Raw genomic sequence first — 21,705 nt, forward strand, 5'->3', positions numbered from 1 at the left:
AGTAGCATTTGTTTCAAGCTGCGGACCACAGGCTAGCTACCCGAGCAGATGACGCTACAGATAACCAGCTAATATCAGACTGTTAGAGTCCCTGTGTTACCATAGCGACAGTTTTATGCTATTGTCTCCATAGCAAAATTGACCTTGAAGCCAAAGGAAAATGAAGCATACATAATAATATAATGTGTTGCTCTACAGTAAATGCAAATTGATTAAAAATACCCCAGAAGGAAAAGGAAAACAATCCTCTCCTTTCATTGAATTCTCTCCTTTCATTGAATTCATCCCTCCCTCATTCTTTCACTGCCTCCTTTCTTCCTGCCCTCCTTCTTGTTTTACCATGTTTTACCTTCTTTTCTCCTATTTTCTATCTTCACTTCTTCATTTTGCACTTTAATTTCTTGCCTCTTTATACTCTTCTTTCTTTCCATGTAATAAATTCTGCATATTAACATGTCTATTACATTCATAAATAAGATTAGATAACATTGCATTATTTTTTGAATGTGTTGTTATAAGTCTTTGTGTGTTTGTGATACAGTCATAATAATTCCCATGAAACTCATGAAAACCAGATTTAATGATTGAGATGAGTCTGGCTCTTTAGCTTCATTCATGGCCCAGTTTTTTAGACACCTCTCAGTACTTGCCCAGTGATGGAGCTTTCATCAGCATAATTTTCAATCGCATGATTTATTAAGGCCAACCCGTCTCAAAGAGATCTGTGAATAGGCAGTGGCACAAGTGATTTTTCTCCTCATTCTTTAACGCCATTGTTGGATCCGACTGTGGTTTTTGGAGATTTTTTTCTTTTTGTTTTCATATATTCTGCTGTTTTTTTTTTTAAAGTTATTATTTGTATTTATAGAACAATGCTGACCCAGGTCAGCAGTCACACATGTTGGAGCCAATCTAGTGCGACTAGAGAGGAGAAGAAATTCAGTCATGGCAGGTTTGTGCATGCTATCCGCGCTTGTGGCCCACTTCTGTTCCAGATAGCAACAAACGAGTGTTACTGTGAAACGTGGATAAAGCATGGAACGAAGCCAGAGCAATCACCGCTGTACATCCCCTCCCATCTCATTCACACTGGGCCCACTGGAGCCTCCTCGTGCTCCTCAACGTTTCAAGAGCCTTGTAAGGCCACTTTCATCTTCCCCCTTCAGAAAATGAGACAGTCTCTGGTGAAAAGTGCTGACAGTAGCACTTAACGTTGAACAGTGCTAGCTGAACTTTAGTTTCTGCCTTCGTCTGAAGTAGCGCCGATAGGGCCGCCTCTCTTAGAAGTTACGTTTGTGAATATTTGTAACCAGCTGGGACATATGGAGGTCCTTCATCTCGCTGGTCTGCTGGACAAAGGACATTCAGGCAGCTACTCATTTATCAAAGCAACTGATCCCACATCAAGCAAAACAAGTACATTGGCTTCAAAGGATTTTTCATCTTTTGTGGAATAAAGGAGATTTCATTCAAATTGCTGCTCTCTTTTTTTACGTTCGGTGCCAGCCATTCAATTTTTCTAAGTGGTTATGATTGCGAGCTCTACTATTGCCAGAGTAAACACTTGGCCCTCCTTGGAAAACACCATTAGCGATGAGAGAGGCTGAATGATGTTCAGTTCAAACTGTGCTAGCGCTTCCTGGCAGTCCGACTTGAACCCACATTGTTGTGCGCACTCTATAGGAAATTCGATTGACAAATTTACTGCCGTTAAAAATCTCGCCTCTGTTTACGTAGCCAAAGTTTGGAACATGTATATGGCAATTATTTTCTCTTGAATTGGTTTCAGTTCAAGAAACAAACTGAAATGTGTGTCTTACCCACAAATCCTGAATTTCACTTTTCATTGACTTTGGTACCACTCTTTGTAAAAACATTGTATCTTCTCCACTTACCCCTATTTCACATCCATTGTTTCCTAAATTGAGTCAGTTGTGTCTTCTACTCTTTCATGGAGTAAAGGAGAGGACTTTGGGTTCCTACGCAGTGTAGAAAAGTATGAAATATAATTAAAATATTTCACATGCATTGGTAAGTACCATAAATCATCAATCATCCAACTGTCTGTCGTTTTATCTCTCTCTCTCTCTCTCTTGTTTGATCTGTCATCCATCCTGCCGTCCAACTACCAGTCCATCTGCTCCATCCAACACTATGTCCCTTTATCTATCAATCTATCTGTCATTTAACAGTCTGTCTGTCTGCTTATCCATTCTTCTGTCCATACAACTGCCTGTCGGTTTTCCTTTCTTCAGGTTCAATACTGAAACTCTGACCACTAGAAATATATTATTTTAAATTCATAGTAGAGTTGAAGTAACTTTAACTGTGCAGGAACCCTAACCACCCTACCCTTCTCTGTGTTGGTTAGCACCACATACCTATGGCTGACTCTTCTATAAAATGAACATAGTACCCATTTGCCACTTGGATCACATTGCAGGAGATTAATGAACAAGTGCAGTGGGTTAGATTGAGCGCGCCGCACACGACTCTCACCTTCCTACTCGCTGCAAGGCCCCTGCTGATGGACGGAAATACTCTCATCTCTCCATAGGGCCGGCCTGTCACACTGGAAGACTGATGTTGGGCTGCAGTTTTTCTACACGCACCGCCTGCCAAGATCGTACGCGTAGCACACAGTGAGGGTAACAGAAGGGTGGAGACGGTGTGTTACGAAAGGTTACAGATCCGGCCCCTCACCGCCTCGCCGACTTACAGGCAGAGCAGAAATCCCTTCCAGGGTTTATCGCTGATAAAAACATTTGCTACATAGACTTCTTCACACAAAGACCAGACAAAAAGATAGGCCCATCGACAGACATCTTATACTGAACTCTACCTGGCTTTGTTATCCCTTACATGCGCAAGTGTTTAGGTCTGCCCTGGTAAGTGAAGTTCAATGGGTCTGAAATTGTCTTACCGGATGTAAATGGGCTTTGCTGGGTAAAGCAGGCTGTCTCTCAAAGAGCTGATTTGTGTAAGCTGCTTAGTGTTTCCACCTCCTCATTACACATCCTAACCTATTCATGTTGTGGCTAAGACGTTGAATTATTCCTCACTCATCCCCTTTGTCGTATTAAGCTGATTCTTATGTGCTAGTAGTTTTAGACGAGTTCTCTTTTGTTGGTGTCACTTGTTATGGTCACTACATAACGGCAATATGTCAGTGTTTAGCCCTACAGGCCAGACTTTGCATTAAAATGAATGAAACCTGTGCAATATGCAGGTACGCACAACATTATTCATACACCTGACAGATCTGGATTCCTTTTACCAAGAAGCTTGTTTATAAATATAGGATCTATGCTTTACATGTGAGACAAGGAACAATTTAGAACAAATAAAATCACTAACCATTTATAGAAAATGTATATTTTTACAGCAATCAAACCTTTCTTTATAATTGTTGTTTTTTGATGACTGGCCAAGGTTTTGAGGTTGAAAGGCCTCATTGCCAAAACCTTAATCTTTACCTCCCTCTACTAATTCTCTATCAGATTCAAATCAGGACTATGGCTGAGTCACTAAATGTAAACGCTTAAATTAAAGTAAACAGTTAAATTAACAGATGACTTTATCCATGTTTCTGGGCTTAACTGTATAGTTTGTCCTTGCGTAAAACAAAATGCACCGTCTCTGTACTTTGCTTGATTTCGTGATAACTCAAGTTGTTCAGAGTACAATTCTTTGTGATTTTCTTGATATTTTTTATTCCCGTTGTTCTTTACATAGTATTTATTAGCTATTCTATGTGGTTGCAGCAAAATCCCTGAGTTGAATGTCGAGTACAGAGCACAGATTTCTGGATAATTTGCCAATAACGATGCCTGCAGGCTGGTCATAAGGAGGACCAGGGCAGACTGGAATGACCAGATTTATTTCTTTATAGATTTTCAATTACCAACTGTTTATTCTGCCTTGATGCACAAAATTGCTGCATCATCCTCTGCATCTCCCGCAAATGATCCCCGGACAGATGGACTTGGATGTGACATGGTTGCTGGCTCCAGATGGGCTGGTTTGAGTAGTCAAAGAACTGCTGACCTCCTGAGATTTTCCCGCATCTTGCTGGTTTCCAATGATTAGTTGGAAAATGGGAAAGCATATATAGAGGCACTTGTGTGGGCTAAAAAAAAAATACTTGTTACAACCAAGATATGAGGAATATTATCTCTGAAGTCATAACGCGTCAAGCACCAAAGAAGTAGGAGGCCACGCTGTGTGCAACTTCTGACAGCTAAGAAGAAATAAGCCAAGACAAAGACACCAAACTAAAAGAATGTGTGGAGGACATACATGGAGACGAATCAGATGGATAACGTATAAGAGAAGTATCCGTCACATTCTCAGATATTTTCTTAGAGGGTATTGAAAATATTCTGAAAATGCAGCGTGGGAAGCTGAAACACCAAGACGCAATGCTGGTGTTTGCAAAGCGACCAATCCAGGAGCGGCATTTTATTTTCTTGACACTGATTGGCTGTGCCCTCATTAGAAAAAAAATACACTGTAGATCATTCTGTGGTAGTGATGAGGCGGTTTCCACTGTGTGTATTAATGCATACTAAGGTATATTTGGTGTTTGAACTATTAAAATGGGCAATAATGAGCATTTTTAGAGTAGTTCACAAGTATTTGTGGACTTTAGCTACTTGTGGGCAGCCATCCCATCATAACCCTTGTGAGTACCAGGGGTCTATTATAGACCATTTGGAAACGGTCTCAATTTCTTAAGAGGATCGTTATGCTTGGCGCTGTTTGCTTCAGACCCCACATCAACATTTGGATTCATCTTGTGCCTCATCAGAGTCATATTTAGGGTCAATGGTGGAACGAACCCCTTGTTGGTGGAACAATACTCATCCCTCTTATCTCAGGTTCTTATGCATGTCAGTTATATTTTGCAGAGAAAACCTCTGCTATACTGGATTACAATGTTACAAAACCAGCGTTGGAGTTGTCTAAAGTTGCTCATCCAGCCCATTGTGTGTCATAGCGCGCATCTTTGTGACAATGTTTGTTTTTAACCGTTACTCTTGATGTCGAGTTCAGTCCTTACTGCACCGACATCAGAGATCCAGATGCTGATTCCCATGTAAGAGTTTTCTGCTTCACAAAGAAGTCTGTGTGGATAAAATTATGTACTGGAAAGTCTCAGTGTATGAGCTTGTCGTGTTATGTTTTTGTTTCAAAAGATATAATCGTACAGTTGTTGTACAAAATGCACCTCTGGCCGTTTCTCTCAAGTTGAAATCAGAAGTTGAGGAAAGCGCAGAATTACAAATGGGAGCATAAAATGTACAAGCACCGTTTGCCTTGTTCTAAGAAGCTCCAGCCATTAGACACACTTCATTACTCATCCATGGAAGTTGCATTGCAAGTAGTCCTTCTGCCCTTTGATGCATCAGCAGAATGTTGCAGCAGATGTTGGTGCTTTTTTAAAAAAAATAAAAAATAAAAAAATAAATAAATAAATAAATAAATATATATATATATATATATATTTTTTCTTCCATTGTTCATGCTGAACTGATGGAAATTTGTTCAGTCAATATTGAAAAACGAGCAGCTCGTTTGCTGCAGTGGGTTTGTCCGTGGCTGCCGTTTCCCGCAGTTAAGCGTCTCGCGATGCCGCTCGTGATGGACGCGCGCGTCGTCTCCCTCAAAGCAAATGAATGTCCCTGCGGATATCGGCGTGCGGTCATTTAGCACCCATCATCCACAACGCTATCATCATTACTGTCACCCCCTCCGGTCGCGTCGCGTTGACAGTCTCTCCGTCACGGGTTTTGAACTGCGGCTCGCTCTGTCTGAGACCTGGGCCACCTTGGGTTGTCATTAGAGGTGCCTTCTGTGTCTGAAATGCAGGTGGACTTCTCCCCTAATGAGGACTCAGCTGTCATGCAGGCAGGGAGTGGAGGAGGTGTCACATAAAGGTGTCACTGTCCGTCTGGGACACTGATATTCTTTCGCTTTTGAGTAGCGCTCAGACGGCATTGTTACAGTGGATACAGAGACGGACAAATGGCTTGTAGATTTACCTAGATGAAGCAGCGCTATGGTAATGGTAACTTTTAGTCATGGCAGGACAAATAGCTGTCTTTGTCATTTTTGGAGTCGAAATCTATTGTCTTTTTAGCTCGTTGTTACGTCCTCGTGCGTCTGATCTTACTTGCACAACAGCAGCAGCGCTGGCTGACCTTTCACCTCAACCCTACAAGCAACAAGTGAACTTTCCCTCAAACCCAGAGCTCCTTATATGCGAACCTGTTTGGTTTAATGTTCCTTTCCACTCACTGCATGGATGGAGAAATATGCATGTCTGACCTTTTTACAGTCTGGTAACGTTTGAAATGGTCAAAGTTTCTAAAAAGCCTCGTTTGAGCGAAGTAGAAGCAACTTCACAACTGTGTTTGAATATAAACCATCACAGAGGCTGCTTTATAAATAATCTTGACCTATTCTGCGCTCTGGGTTTAGCTCTGCTTAAGTGCAATTAAAATACAATGTGTTGGCGATGCTATTACACCGATTACATTTACACAAGTAATTGTTGACCTGCGTTGACCCTCTAATATATATATATATATATATATATATATATATAAAACAGAAAACCTTGCAGACATGCAGTTCTTAGCTCACATAATTAACTGAACCCCAGGTTGTCAAGTTTTTTTTTAGGTTGTTAATATCCTCCATCGCCTTCGGTGCCTTTTACCGTTATGGGTTTCATTTTTCTTCGATTAGTGCATCACTAAAAAGCCCCATTGCAATTTGATAGTAAGCCTGAACCTAATCGTCCATTTTGACATCGTAATTGAAGTTATTTAAAGAGATGCCATTTGGCAGTAAATGAAAGCAATTTAAAATGGAATGAAAGAGGAACGCAAAGCTGCTGCTCCCTTCGCCCTGCATGGACCTTTCCACAGTAAACAAATGAAACAGACTTTACCTGGATGAACTTGAAACTGACAAAAGTTTTATGGCAACCTGTTTGTTTGTTCACAATTTAGCACAATTCAGAGTTTGCTTTTTGATTCGCTGAGTTATTTCATGTAATGACAATAAAAATGGACATAAAAGATAACAATCTGTATTTGAATCACTCTTCCTGAACAAACTGCTGACGGTGTCTCGGGTTTGAGTATTGTTGAGATTATACAGACTTATAAGGGTCCATTGAAGGAATAGTCCAATGTATGTCTGCTCATATTTTATGTATAAGAAACAAACTATTTTTGATAAAGAAAAAAAGAATCATATTTATATTTTAAGCGTTACCCCACAGCAAGCATCATATTTCATTAAGGGCATGGTGTGTTCAGGTATGTTAGTCTATTTCAATTTGAATCCTGTGAGAAATTGGGAATTATTTAAATTAATTATCATGATGCTAACTAAATTGTCTGTAAATTGTTTTCCAGATTCCAGACTTGCGCCGCTCATGGTGGCAGCATGTCAGAGTAGTTCTGATTTGATCTTTTTGTTTGGCTTTTATTCATAAATATTTTGGCTCAGGTATTCCATGTGAAAGGATTTTTTTGTCTTACTGCTTTAATTTCGGACAGTGTGCATGATGTGTTTTTACAACTGGGAGCTGATTGTTGCCTGAATAGCTGACAAAATAAGTGAACTATGACCTCCAACCCCAGAGGAGCTTCATGAATGCAGAGAGAGAAAAAGGAAGTTCAAACCATCTTTCCCATCGATCTAATCTGCAAGGATCATATCCTCATCTCTGACGTCTTCCTGCTAGACGTTCTGACTAAACGGCCAGAAGGAGCTTTAAAGAAGAGCGGCAAGAGCAAATGAGGTGGATTAGCATCTCTCCAACAACTGATGGAAATTCATTCAAGACACGTTACTGCAGAATATTGTCTCAGCTGCCCGGATATAGAGCTGTTAGCATGTCACACAACAACAGTCTTCAGATGCCCCTTCATATTTATTCAAAACTACCAGAGATTCTTCTTGTCCAAAGCAACTCTTTGAGGATGATTTGAGTTGCAACAAAATGGATTTTTTTCCTTTGGGATAAATAAAGTATCTTTGATCTACGGCGATTTTCACACTATTCCACTTTTCTCCCAAAAAGTCCTCTGATATTGCCCAGTTCTGTACTTCTTCTACAGCACACATACCAGTGGAGAGCCCACTCTCATCTTTTTCTTTCTCCCTTGCAGATGGTGGGCAGATCTTACCGTCTCTGGATTGGCTCTCTGCCTAAATTTTTCCCCTACCAGCCAGCATCTCCCTCGTGGCGCAGCCTCCACGGCTTAATTAAATATCATTCCAAAGCTAGCCGCGGTGCTAGCCGCCATTGGGCCCCTTCGGAAAGGGAGGACGGCGGGGCAGGAGAATCGTTCTTTTTCTAGCTGCGCGCTAAATGAACAGGGTGAAAGAGAGACTTCGTATCGAAGTAGCATCCTCTCTGCCAGCTGCTGTCACAGGCGAGCGGGCTGCGAGTTGATTTGCACTCATTACGGGGAAATGAGTAAGGCCTGAGGATGATGACCGCATTACTCAGAACGCATGTGATGTGATTGGAGATGTTGTGCGATGTTTAATCTCCTCCCCTGCGTCCCCAAGAAACAGAAAATAAATGGAGATGAAAATCTTGTTCTACATCTTCACAGTGGGCCCCTCACATGATCCAAATGGAAGTGGAGAACTGATTATGCAAGATCCCCTCCCTTACACCCCCGAGAAGAAGAAGAAGAAAAAAAGATTCTCACTCCGCTAATAACCCGAGCCCTTTCTGTAGGAGGTATTTGTAATTATAGCGGCTGCATCAAGTGAAATTATTCATTTATCCGGCTTGTCTTTGCCTTGCGCTCGGTAATGGAGGCCCGCGTTCATGGAAGCACCTCGGACCGAATGCGCATTTTATTGTCGTCTGAAGGAACACACATCGGCGTCACCCTTCATTAGGCTGACCTCGATGTTTACAGATTTAATACCGCGTGTTTCCGCTGCATGAACACCCTCACCGCCGACTCTCCAGCAGCTCTCGCTGGTGTCTTTACTGATTAAATCCAACCATGTGACCTTCTCTCCTCTCGTACTTTGCGCCGTCTGAGTCGAACATAAAAGCCGAACATCTTTGTGAAGTTTTTATTTTATTTTTTAACATAGTGCTGCTCCTTTTTTCCATCCACCCCACACTTTGCTCCGCGCTCATTATGGACCAACCTCGGCCTCAGCGTTAGAGGCCAGGTCTTGTCTGTCACAGCAGCATCAGCAGGAGCAGCTAATGGTCACCTTGCTCTTTACCATGCCCCATGTTCACTGTGATCTTTGAGGACATCATTATCTTCTCCATGCATTTCCACAAAGCGTGCCGTTTCTTAAGCAGAGAAATTCTTCCGGTTCTGCAACGGAACCGCCAGCTGGATGTTTGACAATTTGTTTGCACATTTACAAATATCTGCTCTTCCATTTTCTCTCTCTTTTTCTTGACCTTGCAGAAGTAAAACTTTTGCTTACATTACATTTTTTTGTGTTGCAACCACAAATGTCAATGTATTTTTCAACATAATGTAAGGCAATATTTTGAAGTGGAAAGATAGCAATACATAGTTTTAAAAAAAATAGATGAACATTTAAAAGCATGTTCTGTTTTTGTATCTGGTTTTATTCTAATATTTCATTTAATGTATTGTCCCAATATTTAAATATTTGATACCATTGTCAATAGGTCAAACGGGTTTCTTTCTAAATTAGGAGTACAAAACCCAATCAATTACAGTAGGACAATGCTTTTTCTCTAATAGGGGAAAAACAGGAAGTAGGAGACATTTCAACCCTTCTTTTGAAACCTATGTAATTTAAAAGTGTCACTTTGCAGCAGTGAAGGAGACCTGCTGCTGCTGTGCAGAGCTACTCAGGTGTGCGTTAGAATCACGGCAGCAAACCAGCAAAACGCAAAGAACTTTGCACAGTTTTTCCCCCCAGACTAACAGACTGAGTTGAGTAAAGCTGTTGGATGTAGGTAAAGTTAGCTAAAGGATGACTAGCTAATACCAGCACAGCACCTTAAGCTAGCTAACAAGTAGCCTCTAGGCTGCTGGTTTTGTCTATGTTTAGAAGTGGGTAGTACTTGTTACAGTCACTTGAGTAACTTTTTTGGAAAAAAGGAACTCGAGTAGTTTTACTGCACTGTGCCTTTTTCTTTTACTTGAGTAATATTATAATTACTACTTATTCATTTTGCCCCCCTAAAAATAAGCCAATGCCCCCCTCCCCCCCTCCTGTTAAACTTTGTCTGGAGCCGGGGCTGCTTCCATGTAACCTCCTACGGCTACGGTACTAATGTGAAAAGGTTGAAGGGGTGTGAATGCTTGTGCAAGCCTCTGAGTTGTCACACAGATTGCTTCTCCAGCACCCATTTATAATTGCTGATTTGCCACGTAACAAGCAGGTTTGCCGTCAAACACTTGTGCAGCAGGAGTGAACACCTGCCTTGTTCTCACCCCATTACCTCTCTTTACGCGTTACATAGTGGAATATCTTCGCTTTACGATCTCAGCTTGCTGTTTTGAACGTCTGTGTCAGCGTGTCGGATATTTTGCCTTCCCTTCACATCCCCAACAACGCGGTCTCCCTGTTGGCCTAAATATCTTTGTTCTGCCGCTTGTATCTCTCTTTTTTTTTTTTTCTTTTTTGTTATAGCAGAAGTCATTTCCTCTGCGCTGTCCCCGTCTCCTCCTCATGCCCGCAGGACACTCTTCCTCATCTTGCTTTGAACTCTTTAATTTTTTGCATAGTAGCAGTTTTTTTTACTAACATATTTATTCATTTATAACTCCTTTCAAAGGCCTTTGCATATGAGTGCACCTTTATTCTCCCCCCCGTCTCTCTTTCTCTCCCTTAGCTCTCCACATAGAGCAGGCCTTACTTATACAGTGTTGGTTTAATCCCCGTCGCCCTGTCAGAGACTATTTTCTCTGGTTTCTTTTCAAACTACAGCAGCGCTGAGCTCAGACAGCATTTTTCGGCTCTCTTGGCTTCTCAGCTCCTAGACAGTTTTCGCTGTGCCAATTTTTTATTTTTATTTTTAACCAGCGTAATGTCGTTGAAGCAGCTTGTATGTTTTTCTTTCTTTTTTCAACCAACAAGGTCAAGGTGTCTTTCTCACTGCAACAGATCGTCTCTCTTCTGCTCTTTTCACACTGATGGGATTCGTCTGACAGTGGTTGATTCCTTCCCCCTCTCATCCGAATAATCATTACTTAGTTAGATAGCATCTTTTATCAGGAGTCCTTGGTCCAAATGCAAAAGAAGATGATGGTCTACAGAGGTCTGAGGGAGACTCCTCTTCATGTCCTGCATGGTCACAGCAAAATGAAGCCAGTCTGGTTATTTAATGAGGACATGTGATACCATCCAACATTTCATAATGTTGGATGTTTTTTTTTTCCTCCTTTGTATCCAAAGACCGTGTTCTCAGATCAAATTAGCCCATAATGTGGTTGTTGTTATGCAGGTAGTCATGTTAATAGCAGAAGTCCTCTAAAAAGGGAAAACTCTACAATAAAGTGTCATTATTGCTTTAATTACTATGAACTTTTTCTACATATAGTTGGATTCTAATGATGATTAAAATGTCAACCAGTCAACCATCCAGATAAAAAGATGACGTACGAGAATCAGTTAATTACAATAAAAAAGAAAATTGATCAATATTTTTGGGAAAACTACAGAAACCCATTTTGGTTTTAGAACCATATTTAAGGTTCACATATAATTAACAGTGTTTTAAAGAAGTTGTAGAAAAGTTTAGGCCGTGTTTGTTTAACTAGTCCACTACATTCCCAAAAGCTTTCACTCGTCTGCTTTCACACTGTGAAACTTGACTGACATCCTGTTCTAAATCCTTAGAGTTTAATTTGATGTTGACTGTTTCAACTCTTCTGGGACTTGAAGCCTCAAGTCTGGAGTCTGTCAGCCTCTGGGAAAACTTCCCACAGGGTTCAGGATTTCATTTCTGGGAATTATCTAGAAGCAGGTTTGCTAAGTCAGACACTGATGTTCTAATTCATCCCAAAAGTATTTTAACTTTGGGATGGAACAACCTTTGGTTGTTTGACAGAATACCTTCCTCTTTTTGGGTCAGGGTTATGATTTAAGGTCAGTACTCTATGCAGGCCAATCAAGTTCTTTTGCACCTAGAACTTTAGTACTCTGCTTTTTGCAACGGTTCACCATAATGATGGCACAGGGACCCCAAACTGGTCCCATAAAGCCGTAGGCATCGAAACTGTCCAAAATGTGCTGGCATGCTGCAGCAATGCGAGTTCCTTTCACTGGAACTACATTGGACTATTCAATGACACCATGTGCAGTGCACAGCCAATCTGTAGCAATATATCTGAGCAAATATATTTCATGACTTAACTTATTGCAAAGGTACCAGTTCGCCTTGCTGGAAGATGAGAATGAAGATGAAGATGAGAATGAAGATGATGATGATGATGAACAGTTCCTTCACAATATAATCTAGAATAAGGCTGCCTGACTGAGCTGCTTGGTTTTATACACCCGTGGCCATGGACAGTCCAGAAGGCTGATCCAGTTCTTCTGCTAAGATGATGTATTTTAATGCTAATGACACAGATGTACTGAAATTACTCATTTCAGTTGGCAAACGTTTTCAAATGACATCTGTTCGGTGTGGAATGATCAATTTCACATCTGATCAATTTACTATATCTTTACATTTTTCAGCTAGAGATGATTAAATACAGTCCGAATTTATTAAAAACTGTAAAGTCTGTAGTTTCCCACTGCTTGGCCGTTTTGAAGCAGATGCTAACTGTAGCATCGTTGGCGACTCTTCTTGAGCCTGCAGCTGTCAATCATGCCAAGTCAGTTACTTTCTCGATCGGCCATTCAAAATCCTGCCATGCAAATTATTTCAAAATATTGGCGTCTTCTTCAGCAGTTTTGTAGCTGATTGTTGTTGGCCAGTCTCACCTTGATTTGCATCTTAATTGGTCGACTCCACCAAACACAGGGTAACTCAGGAAACTCTATTCTTATGTCAAAGCAACAGTTTCAAGAACAAATGGTGACGGGTGTTGAGCGTAAAGCCTCCATCTTCCTCTCTAGGGCTTGTAATAATATCTTGTAATCTCTTTCACCAGACACAGTCACATCCTGACAGCAGTTTGCCAGACACTCTTCACTGTGACAGGAAATATTTAAATAAATCTGGTTGTCATGCCCTTTAGATGTTGTTCTACACCACTACTCACCAGTGTTTGCAGTCGGCTCGTTTCCTCTTGATCAGTTCTGACTGGTGATGACCGGGTCAGACACACATTTTCTTTTCCCCCGTTCAATAAGTACATCAGACTCAAAATATATGTATATTTTTTTGACTTCATCCAGTAAAGACATTAATACAGTTTCCTCTTTGATTTAGCTTTTGTTTGAAGTCCTTCTAGCTTATAGTTATGGAGTACTTTTACTTATTTAGCGACCCAGTACAGGAGCGTCTGGTTTATATGTCTTCACTCAACCCAGAGCAGGAATTAGAACAAACTTAGAATCCAGAGAAACTAGTTTTAGTTTTCCTAGAGAAACTTCTCATTACCGTAGCTCAACATTTAGCATTAAGTTCAAGACCTAGAGAAACTTCTGTTAGTTTACAAATCTAGAGCAGACTTGGAAAGTACCATCTAGTTTTATCAGAACAAGAATCCAGATAAAACCCTACTAGTTTATTTTTCTTTAAACATGGGGAACCAATATGTAGTTTTATACTTTTTTCTTTTCTCTTTTCTTTTGCCCTTTCCTTTGCTTTGCTGTTTTGTTGTATTTCTTTCTAATTCATGTACTTTGAACTGCCTTGTTGCTGAAAAATGTGCTAATAAATAAAATTGCATTGCCTTATCTAAAATGGAGATAAAAGTGTGGTAGATTGGCTTAGAATTTAATAATTTTGTCATTTCTTCATTTTCTGTTGTATTGAAAACTACTACCTTTACCAAGAAACTATCATATTTTTCTTATTTTGACAACTTACGTTAAAAAAATGTTACACTTCAGGATTTCCACCAGAAAACTTGCTAAGCCCGGGGGTTGGGTGCCAGGGCATTTCAGATCATTCATCCAACGACCCGTCATGTTTTTGAGTTAAAAATGTTTAAAGTTGACAGGAAATTTGAAAATATCACTTGATAATTATGTTATTGAAAGATTGAAGATTAATACGTGAACACCAACTATAAAGTCTTAAAAAAATGCAAACATTTTAAAAAGACTTAAATAAATTAGCAATGCTTAGCCTGGTGGGGGCACAAGTAAAGCCTGGTGGCCCGCCAGGCTTATAATACACGGGGGGAAACCCTGCATTTATTGAATTAATACACCGGTTGCTCAAATGAGCTTTTCATTTTACTATGTGTTGTCCATAATCTGTAGAGCCTGATCAGTAATGTTTCGGAGAAACCTCCAGTTCAGATACAGATTTAAGATCAGGTGTGATCGATAGATAAAAATGATGTTAAATGATTTTATCTTTCTTAGAATTGTTAGACAGGTTTGATACTCCATTAACTAACCCTGACAACGTCTTTATTTGATTGGACAAGCGGCAAATATAGCGATAACCAAGATTCTGGCATAACTCAGCTGTATGGAAAACTTCATAGGGGAGAACGTGTTTCAACTCTACTTCTGTGCTGAAAAACCCTGAGTGAGCTGACTTGCATCCATACATGTTTCATACTGTAAAGATTTGTAGGTTTTCTGCCTCTGAAATATGATAAAAAAAATATGCCGTTCAAAGCATCAGTCTGCAACAGTTTTCTTTCTAAAGATGCTGCTTTTCATTTTACTTTTAATATCCCACAATAATATTCTAATCTAAGTAAAATGAGTTCCATACAGGGCAACTGCTTTCCTGTGTCTCTGCTGTTGCAGATTTAACAAAAAGCCGAACCTCTACGTTAGTGTTTCTGATCTGTCAACTGTAGTTTTGAAGATGTTTTGTTATTTTTAGCTTCACGTGCTGTAAACTCAACTCCTCCGGCGATATTTGTAAATCGCATTAACATGCTGTAGCTGTGATGGAGAGTTCTGAACAGAAGTGCAAACTTCTTACTCTCTCATAATCTGTATTCTTCTCTTGTCTTCTTTACACCCCTCTGTTTTCCACCTCGCTTCCCTTTTCAATTCTACAGACAAATAAATCAGCGGCTCACGGTGTTGTCTGAGGGGATGAACCCATATCTTAAGTGATCTGTCTAACTTCTCCTGAGTTTTTATTTTTTCCCTCTCCCGTTTCCTGTTTCAGATGCCAAGGAAATCGTCCTGAAAGCTCAGATTCTGGCCGGTGGGAGAGGCAAGGGTGTGTTCGACAGCGGCCTTAAAGGTGGAGTGCACTTAACTAAGGAGTAAGTGTTCCCTTATGTGCTTTTCAAAACTGAGAGTTATCGTAGGAGGTAGATTCGTGTTATTTTCCCCAGTGGCAGCAGCTTTCTGAAGATGGTACTTAAGCACAAAGACACTGTCAGGATTTCTTTTGCTGCAAATATTTCTCATCCGTTATTCTGTATTTTTTTTGGGGGGGGAAGCCTCCTTTTAATTCAATGGTGAAAAAAGCAGCTTAAAGGTTAGCCGTAGCACTTTGCACCACCAACTGTGCTGAATGACGATGACGGCCTGAGCAGAAATCTGCATTTTCTTTCCTTCAGAAATTTAAGCTGCGACTTGAAAAAGTGTCTCTTAGCTGCTGCACCCCATATTTTCTCCCGGCACCTGAAGAAGTGTCTCCTATTTTTACCAATTGTTGCTACCACTTACTGTGGCCTTAAAGGCAAAGAATAGGAAAAAAAAAGGTGATTCATGACATTTGTCGCAGGCGTGCATCAGCAGCACCTTACTTTGCAGTTTAAAATCTTCCTAAAAGTTTTTTTTTTCCTTAAGTGAGACACGCTTAAGATCATCGTCCCAAGACAGTGACACGAGAGCTCGGTTCACGCCGCCGCCATTTATCAAAGAATGAATGCATTCCCCCCCCCCCCCCCCCCACCCCCAGCTTCCATTTTATTCTCTTACTAAACCAGAGCAGGCTTACAGAAGCAGCTCTGGTTTGCTGGGAGCTTCGAGGCAAAAAGAATAAGGAGAAGCTCATTTACAACCATCTGGATCAGAGCCCTCCAGAATTAGTCGCTTCTCTTAAAGGGCCGGTATTGGTACATGCTTTCCATGCACACAGTGCCGTTTTGCAACACAATTAAGCATCAATGTCACCTTAAGTTGTTATAAGAATGCTGTAGATATCAAACATAACTTCGATTTTGCAATTTGATGCCTTGAAGTTGGGCCTCTGTCTCTTTAAGAACGTCAGCACAGCAATGCTCCTCTGTTATGCAGTTTACGCCGTTCTCAGGAGCGTTGGACTGAATAGTTAGCATAAGCTCAGCAGACTTTTTCAGATTATTATTTTTTTTAAAGCTATCGTTTTTTCCCCACTTTACAATAATGCGCCACTTTGTGTTGATTAAAAATAAAGTTTTCAAGGGGAAAAAAAAATTATGTAGTTGCAGCTCGTGCTGCACAAAATCAGAAAACGGTACTGTGATGACATCACTAGCAATAAATGGACAACTCCTGTCCCCTCCTCTCCACCGCTGCGTTTGTCGTGTGAGCTTCCAGTTTGGTGATCTTCAGCAGCTGCGTCGGGTTTGAGCGTCTCCTCCAAGCAGAACCCCCCGGGGGGAGGTGAGGTGTGAACTCATTACGCTTGGAATAGATTGTTGTTAGGAGGACTGAGCACACCCGACGTCGCGGCGATGATGTAGTCGCGACGTGTTGCGTGGCCCTAGTTGCAAACTTGACAAACTGTGAAAACTCAAGCAGCATAAACACCTCGGCGAGGCAGCGTATGATGTAGTAATCCCCAGAGTGAGGAAGAATATGTACAATGCTATTAGGAAGTCGTAAAAAGTGGCCATTACGGTGATGGATGTTGTTTTAAGCGCCGTCTCTCCACTTTCAGCCCTGCAGTTGTTGGCGAGCTGGCTAAAAAGATGCTCGGCTTCAACCTGATTACCAAGCAGACGCCCAAAGACGGAGTGAAAGTGAAAACGGTGAGCTAAAGGAGGAAGAAAAATCCACTTTTCTCTTTCTTAATGTTTTCATTACGTTGTTTTTTTTTTTTTTTTTCTTGACCTCGTTTCTCCGAGTCCAGTAATGCTGCTCTGTGAAATGAATGTCTGGCTCCGAGTTCCCTCTCCTGCATGTAAGCAGTAGCTGTCTGCTGTTGTTTACTGCGGGTTCGTGCTGCCTGGTGTTCAGGCTTGTTGCATAAATTGAGCCAGGCCCAGTGTGAATTTAAAGTGTTTGGTAAACAACTGTTACTATGTGCCACTAACAAGCAGGAATATGATTTTTATGTATTTTTTTTCCCCCGCTCGTATGCTGCATGCAGTACCTCCTCACAGCAGACGTTTCCAGGTGATGAAGCCCTCTCAGTATCTGCTTGGTGTGTGTGTGGCTCCTGCACTCCTCTCCTTTCCCCTCATCATCCTTCTTCTTCACCACTCCTCTTCCTCCTCATTCCTGCTGCAGAGTTTACAGGTGGAATCCACTTAGCCTCAGCTAAAGTCACTCAAACAACTTTGAGTTCAGTTGTCTCAAAGGAACGGCAAACGATCTGTTGTTTTTTTAATTAGTTGAGAAAGAGTAGAGTTGTCTTTTTGTCTGGACATCCACCGTATTGCTTACAGTGCAGAAAATCAGACGAGACGAGGAAAAGCCGAAGAATCTTCCTTCAAGAGCAGCAGTTTTGCTTAAAGCAACACCTTTCTGATGGTTTTTTTGTTGTTGTTGTTGTCTTGAACTCACACCCACCTGAAAAAAGAGGCCCAGTAGCTCTGCATCTGATTCGCCGACATGACACTGATAGATGGATGACAAGGCGGGGAGGGAGGGGAGTGTAGGTGTCGGGTGAGGAGCACCACAGGATGACATTAAATCAGGCTTATCAGGGAAACAGCGATTGGAGGAGGACCGGCGGTGAAAACATGCGTTTGGTTTGTGAGCAGAGACTGAAATGAAAATGAACTCCAGAGACTTGTTTCAGTGACTGGGCACGGCAGCGTTTGGACAAGGAAATGGAGGGCCAAGTCTTTTAACATGAAGGTTAGAGAGAGCTGTCCATTCTCATTCACACGGGTGAGAAGTGGAAGGAAATGTCCTTGTTCAAGCAACATCGCACCAAGAAAACCAGCTGCCCCTTAACCGCAGCAGAACGGATGGTGTCCCGTTTGCTTTTTCCCTCCCAAATGCCCTCTTTCCTTCTCTTAGTTTTTATCCGTTTGCTCCTTGATTTGTGCAATGTTTCCTGAAAGGTCCTTCTTATAACCCGTGTTAGCATGTGGAACCTACCTACTTATGTCGTCCAGTTTGTTTTGACGGTAAACGATGAGTAAATGTCAAGGATTTCCCAGTAAAAGATAGAAAAATCCAATTGTGAAGTCACTTAAAGTTGACATTCTTCTAATTAGCATCTGCATCTTGAATAAGAGTAAGAATAAATAGAACAAAAAAATAAAGATTTCTTGAATATAAATGCTTAGTTCTGGTAATTATGTAATAAAACTCCTAAAATTCAACTTCAAATTATTTTATAATATTATAGAAAGGATATAAAAAAATATTTATTACAGACATGTTGGCAGACAGTCACTGACATCTTCAACAAGCCATAGAAGATCATTGCTTTCTAATCTGACTGTGACAGAGCGCCTTTTCCCATGCATATTAATAGAAAATTGAGTGGAAGGAAGAAGTGTGGTGTGGAAGCAATCAGCCTATGGGACTTGCAAGCTAAAGCTGCAGTCATACCAGTCCATGGCCACTCTTTCTTGATTGGGATTTTCTTCATAACCACATTTTAACATAGTTTTGATAGAAACATCTGTGAACAGTCACAACTTTATCCTGGATTCATCTGTGTGTGGTGGATCTTGAAGAACTCTTGAATGAGCTTTGTTTTATTTTTTTTCCTTCCACTGAACCTTCATGAATATGCTCAGGTGCAGCACTCTGTGAACAGCCAGTTTCTGTAGCACTGGCCTTTTGTGGCTTATTCTCACAGCTTACAAGGATCTAAGAAAACAAATAAAGTTCAATTTTTTACCAAGCTATTGAAATAAAATAACATCTCAATGACGTTCTGGTATATTGAGAAGCCGGTGTAGAGGATAAAAACATGACGCCTCACTGCTCTGTCTGCCTCTTCACGTTTTCCTCTGCATGTCCAGGTGATGGTCGCCGAGGCTCTGGACATAAGCAGAGAGACGTATTTTGCCATCCTAATGGACCGGGCCTGCAATGGTCCAGTAATGGTGGGAAGCCCCCAGGGAGGGATGGACATCGAGGAGGTGGCCGCCACCACCCCAGAGCTGATCTTTAAGGTACGTCACTTCTGGTTTGAAATATTGAGATATTGACAGGAAGTCTATTTTATTTATTTATTTATTTATTTATTTATTTATTTATTTATTTATTTATTTAGCAGAATTAGAAATAGTTTGGAGTTTTACAAAAGCATCCACTGACTCTTAGCAAGTTTGTTCCTTTGGGAAAACTAGTGAGCGTTTAGCGTTTTATTTGGATTTGAAGTTGGGCCAAGTTACCAAGCTAAAATTTAAGGAGGGATTTCGTTTCTCGTCCAGTTGATTCTTGTGTCTGCAGCAGCATGTTGGGCCTCAATTTAAACAAACGGAGACGCATTAAAAGGCTGCTTATGCTTTCTATTGCTTCTCATTAATCTTCAATGGGAGCTGTTTGGCGAGTCCCTGGCTCTGTTAGCAGATGGACAGCTTTAAGCACCACATATGCCTTCATCTTGTCACATATACTCATGCAACTTCCAAGGTCAGAGGTCAGCGCATTGTAAAGCTTCGGCTCTGCATCTCCGATGGAGTGTTTTCAGACAAAGATTATTTTTGGTATAAAAGTTTTTTTATTATTATTTTTAAGGAGATTAAAAATGTTTCATGAGCTTGGCATGAGATTAAGTTGTTTTAGCCATGTGTGTGTTTTTGTTGTTTTTTTTTTCTTGGCGGACATATTTGAACTAAAATAAGCTGGATGATGAGCATCAGGTTACAGCCTTGTGCAATTTATTTTTCTTTTTAGATTTGGCTTTAGGTCCAAACATTTGCTATGTGAAGCCAGGTGTTTCATGTGCTTTTTTTTTTGGTAATAAGCTTTGGATGAACATGCTGTTGGATTTTAAAGCTTCGCTCCATTCAAAGCTTTTCTGTCCTACTTTAACTCTACTTTAATGGCCTGATTAGAGAAGTGCCAGGATGACAGCAAACCTTCAGCAACTCTTGGTTGTGCTCAAAATTACCATTTGACAGTCAAGTAAAAGATCTTTGGTCACCATTTTTCTCTGGCTGTATTTTGTCAGATGTGCCTCTTTATGGCTTCAGGACCCTCCGGTTTGTGCTTTTGGTTTTCCACATCAGATCTGTACCTTCACTGAACGTGAAGGCTGGATTGTTCTTAGTCTCCAGCTTTCCTTTCAGTCTGTTTTTAAGTATCCAATGTGAAACTTGATCTGCATGAGGAGCCTGTCTTAATTATGTATAATAACTTTGGCGGAGCACACGTGGGGGACTACGTCCAAGTTGTAGGAGCATTACAAAGATCTCTGATTGCACGGTTACGTGCCAAAGCTTTTTAGAGGGTCTGGACAATAAATGAACTGAACTTTTCTGTTAATTTCACTCTTCTGTTTGAAACTAATCAACAAGGCTCTCCAAAAATCAGATTTCACTGGGGGGGATTTCACATATATGTGTGTGTTCGTACGACTGAAACGGGACTGAAGTAATTTAAAAACTGTGCCTTTCCACTGTATTCCTACATACAAAGTAAATGGCTTTGTATAGTATAAAGTAACAAATAAGCAAATGAAAAAAAAAAACATACTCTTGAAAATGAAAAATAAAAACAAGTTTGGATTTTCTGAAGTATGGTTCTGTTGAGAGGTTGTAACCACAAGAAGTTGACCACATCTAAAAATCCACCTTTCAATTTATTTATTTATTTTAAGGTTTTATTGGCTCTAGTGGCCTTTATTTGATAGTTAATTGACAGAAAAGTTGATAATGAGAGATGGGGAAAGACATGCGGCAAAGGTCACCAGGCGGGGAATCGAACCTGCGACGGCTGCGTCGAGGACTAAGGCCTCCATACATGGGTTGTGCTAAAGCCCTGCACCACCACAGCACATCCCACCTTTCAATTTTGATGTAAATTTTTTCCAAACAATGCCCCCCTAATAATTTACTCAACAAAAACAAAAAATCATTAACAGAAATCATCAGGACCACTTTACTTCATCTGGCATATCTGGTTACATAATAGCATTTATTCTAGTGTCGGTATAAAAACTTGAGTTGTGCGCTAAAAGTCTTGAAGAGACGAGGCAGTAGGACAAGTTTGGGTTTGCCTCCATCTACACCCCACCTTTTCACTCTTCATTTAATATCAGTTTTCTTAAAAGTCAACAAAATAATTCAATGACGTCTTGCCAATCTACTTCTTGTTTTAAAAAGTTCATGATTGGATGCACTCTCCCTTATTGATGGCCCAGGTTGGATGTTCTGCTCCTTCCTTTCCCTCTCCTGTTTTTCACCTCTTTCCTCCATTTGTTACCGTCTTAATGAT

The 21,705-nt window shown here is 40.7% G+C and overlaps 1 protein-coding gene across 1 annotated transcript in view; it reads left to right on the plus strand.

The window, feature by feature from the left end:
• The window catches only part of suclg2 (succinate-CoA ligase GDP-forming subunit beta), a 117,410-nt gene that overhangs the window by 42,712 nt on the left and 52,993 nt on the right, over positions 1-21,705 (plus strand). Inside the window, exons 3-5 of the mRNA XM_015048393.1 lie at positions 15,308-15,407; positions 17,015-17,105; positions 19,284-19,436. Coding sequence (XP_014903879.1) covers positions 15,308-15,407; positions 17,015-17,105; positions 19,284-19,436 — 344 coding nt within the window. The remainder of the gene's footprint in view (positions 1-15,307; positions 15,408-17,014; positions 17,106-19,283; positions 19,437-21,705) is intronic.

The sequence above is a fragment of the Poecilia latipinna genome, unplaced genomic scaffold (genome assembly GCF_001443285.1).
Source record: "Poecilia latipinna isolate Pla-1442-1.1 unplaced genomic scaffold, P_latipinna-1.0 Scaffold880, whole genome shotgun sequence".
Lineage (NCBI taxonomy): Eukaryota > Metazoa > Chordata > Actinopteri > Cyprinodontiformes > Poeciliidae > Poecilia > Poecilia latipinna.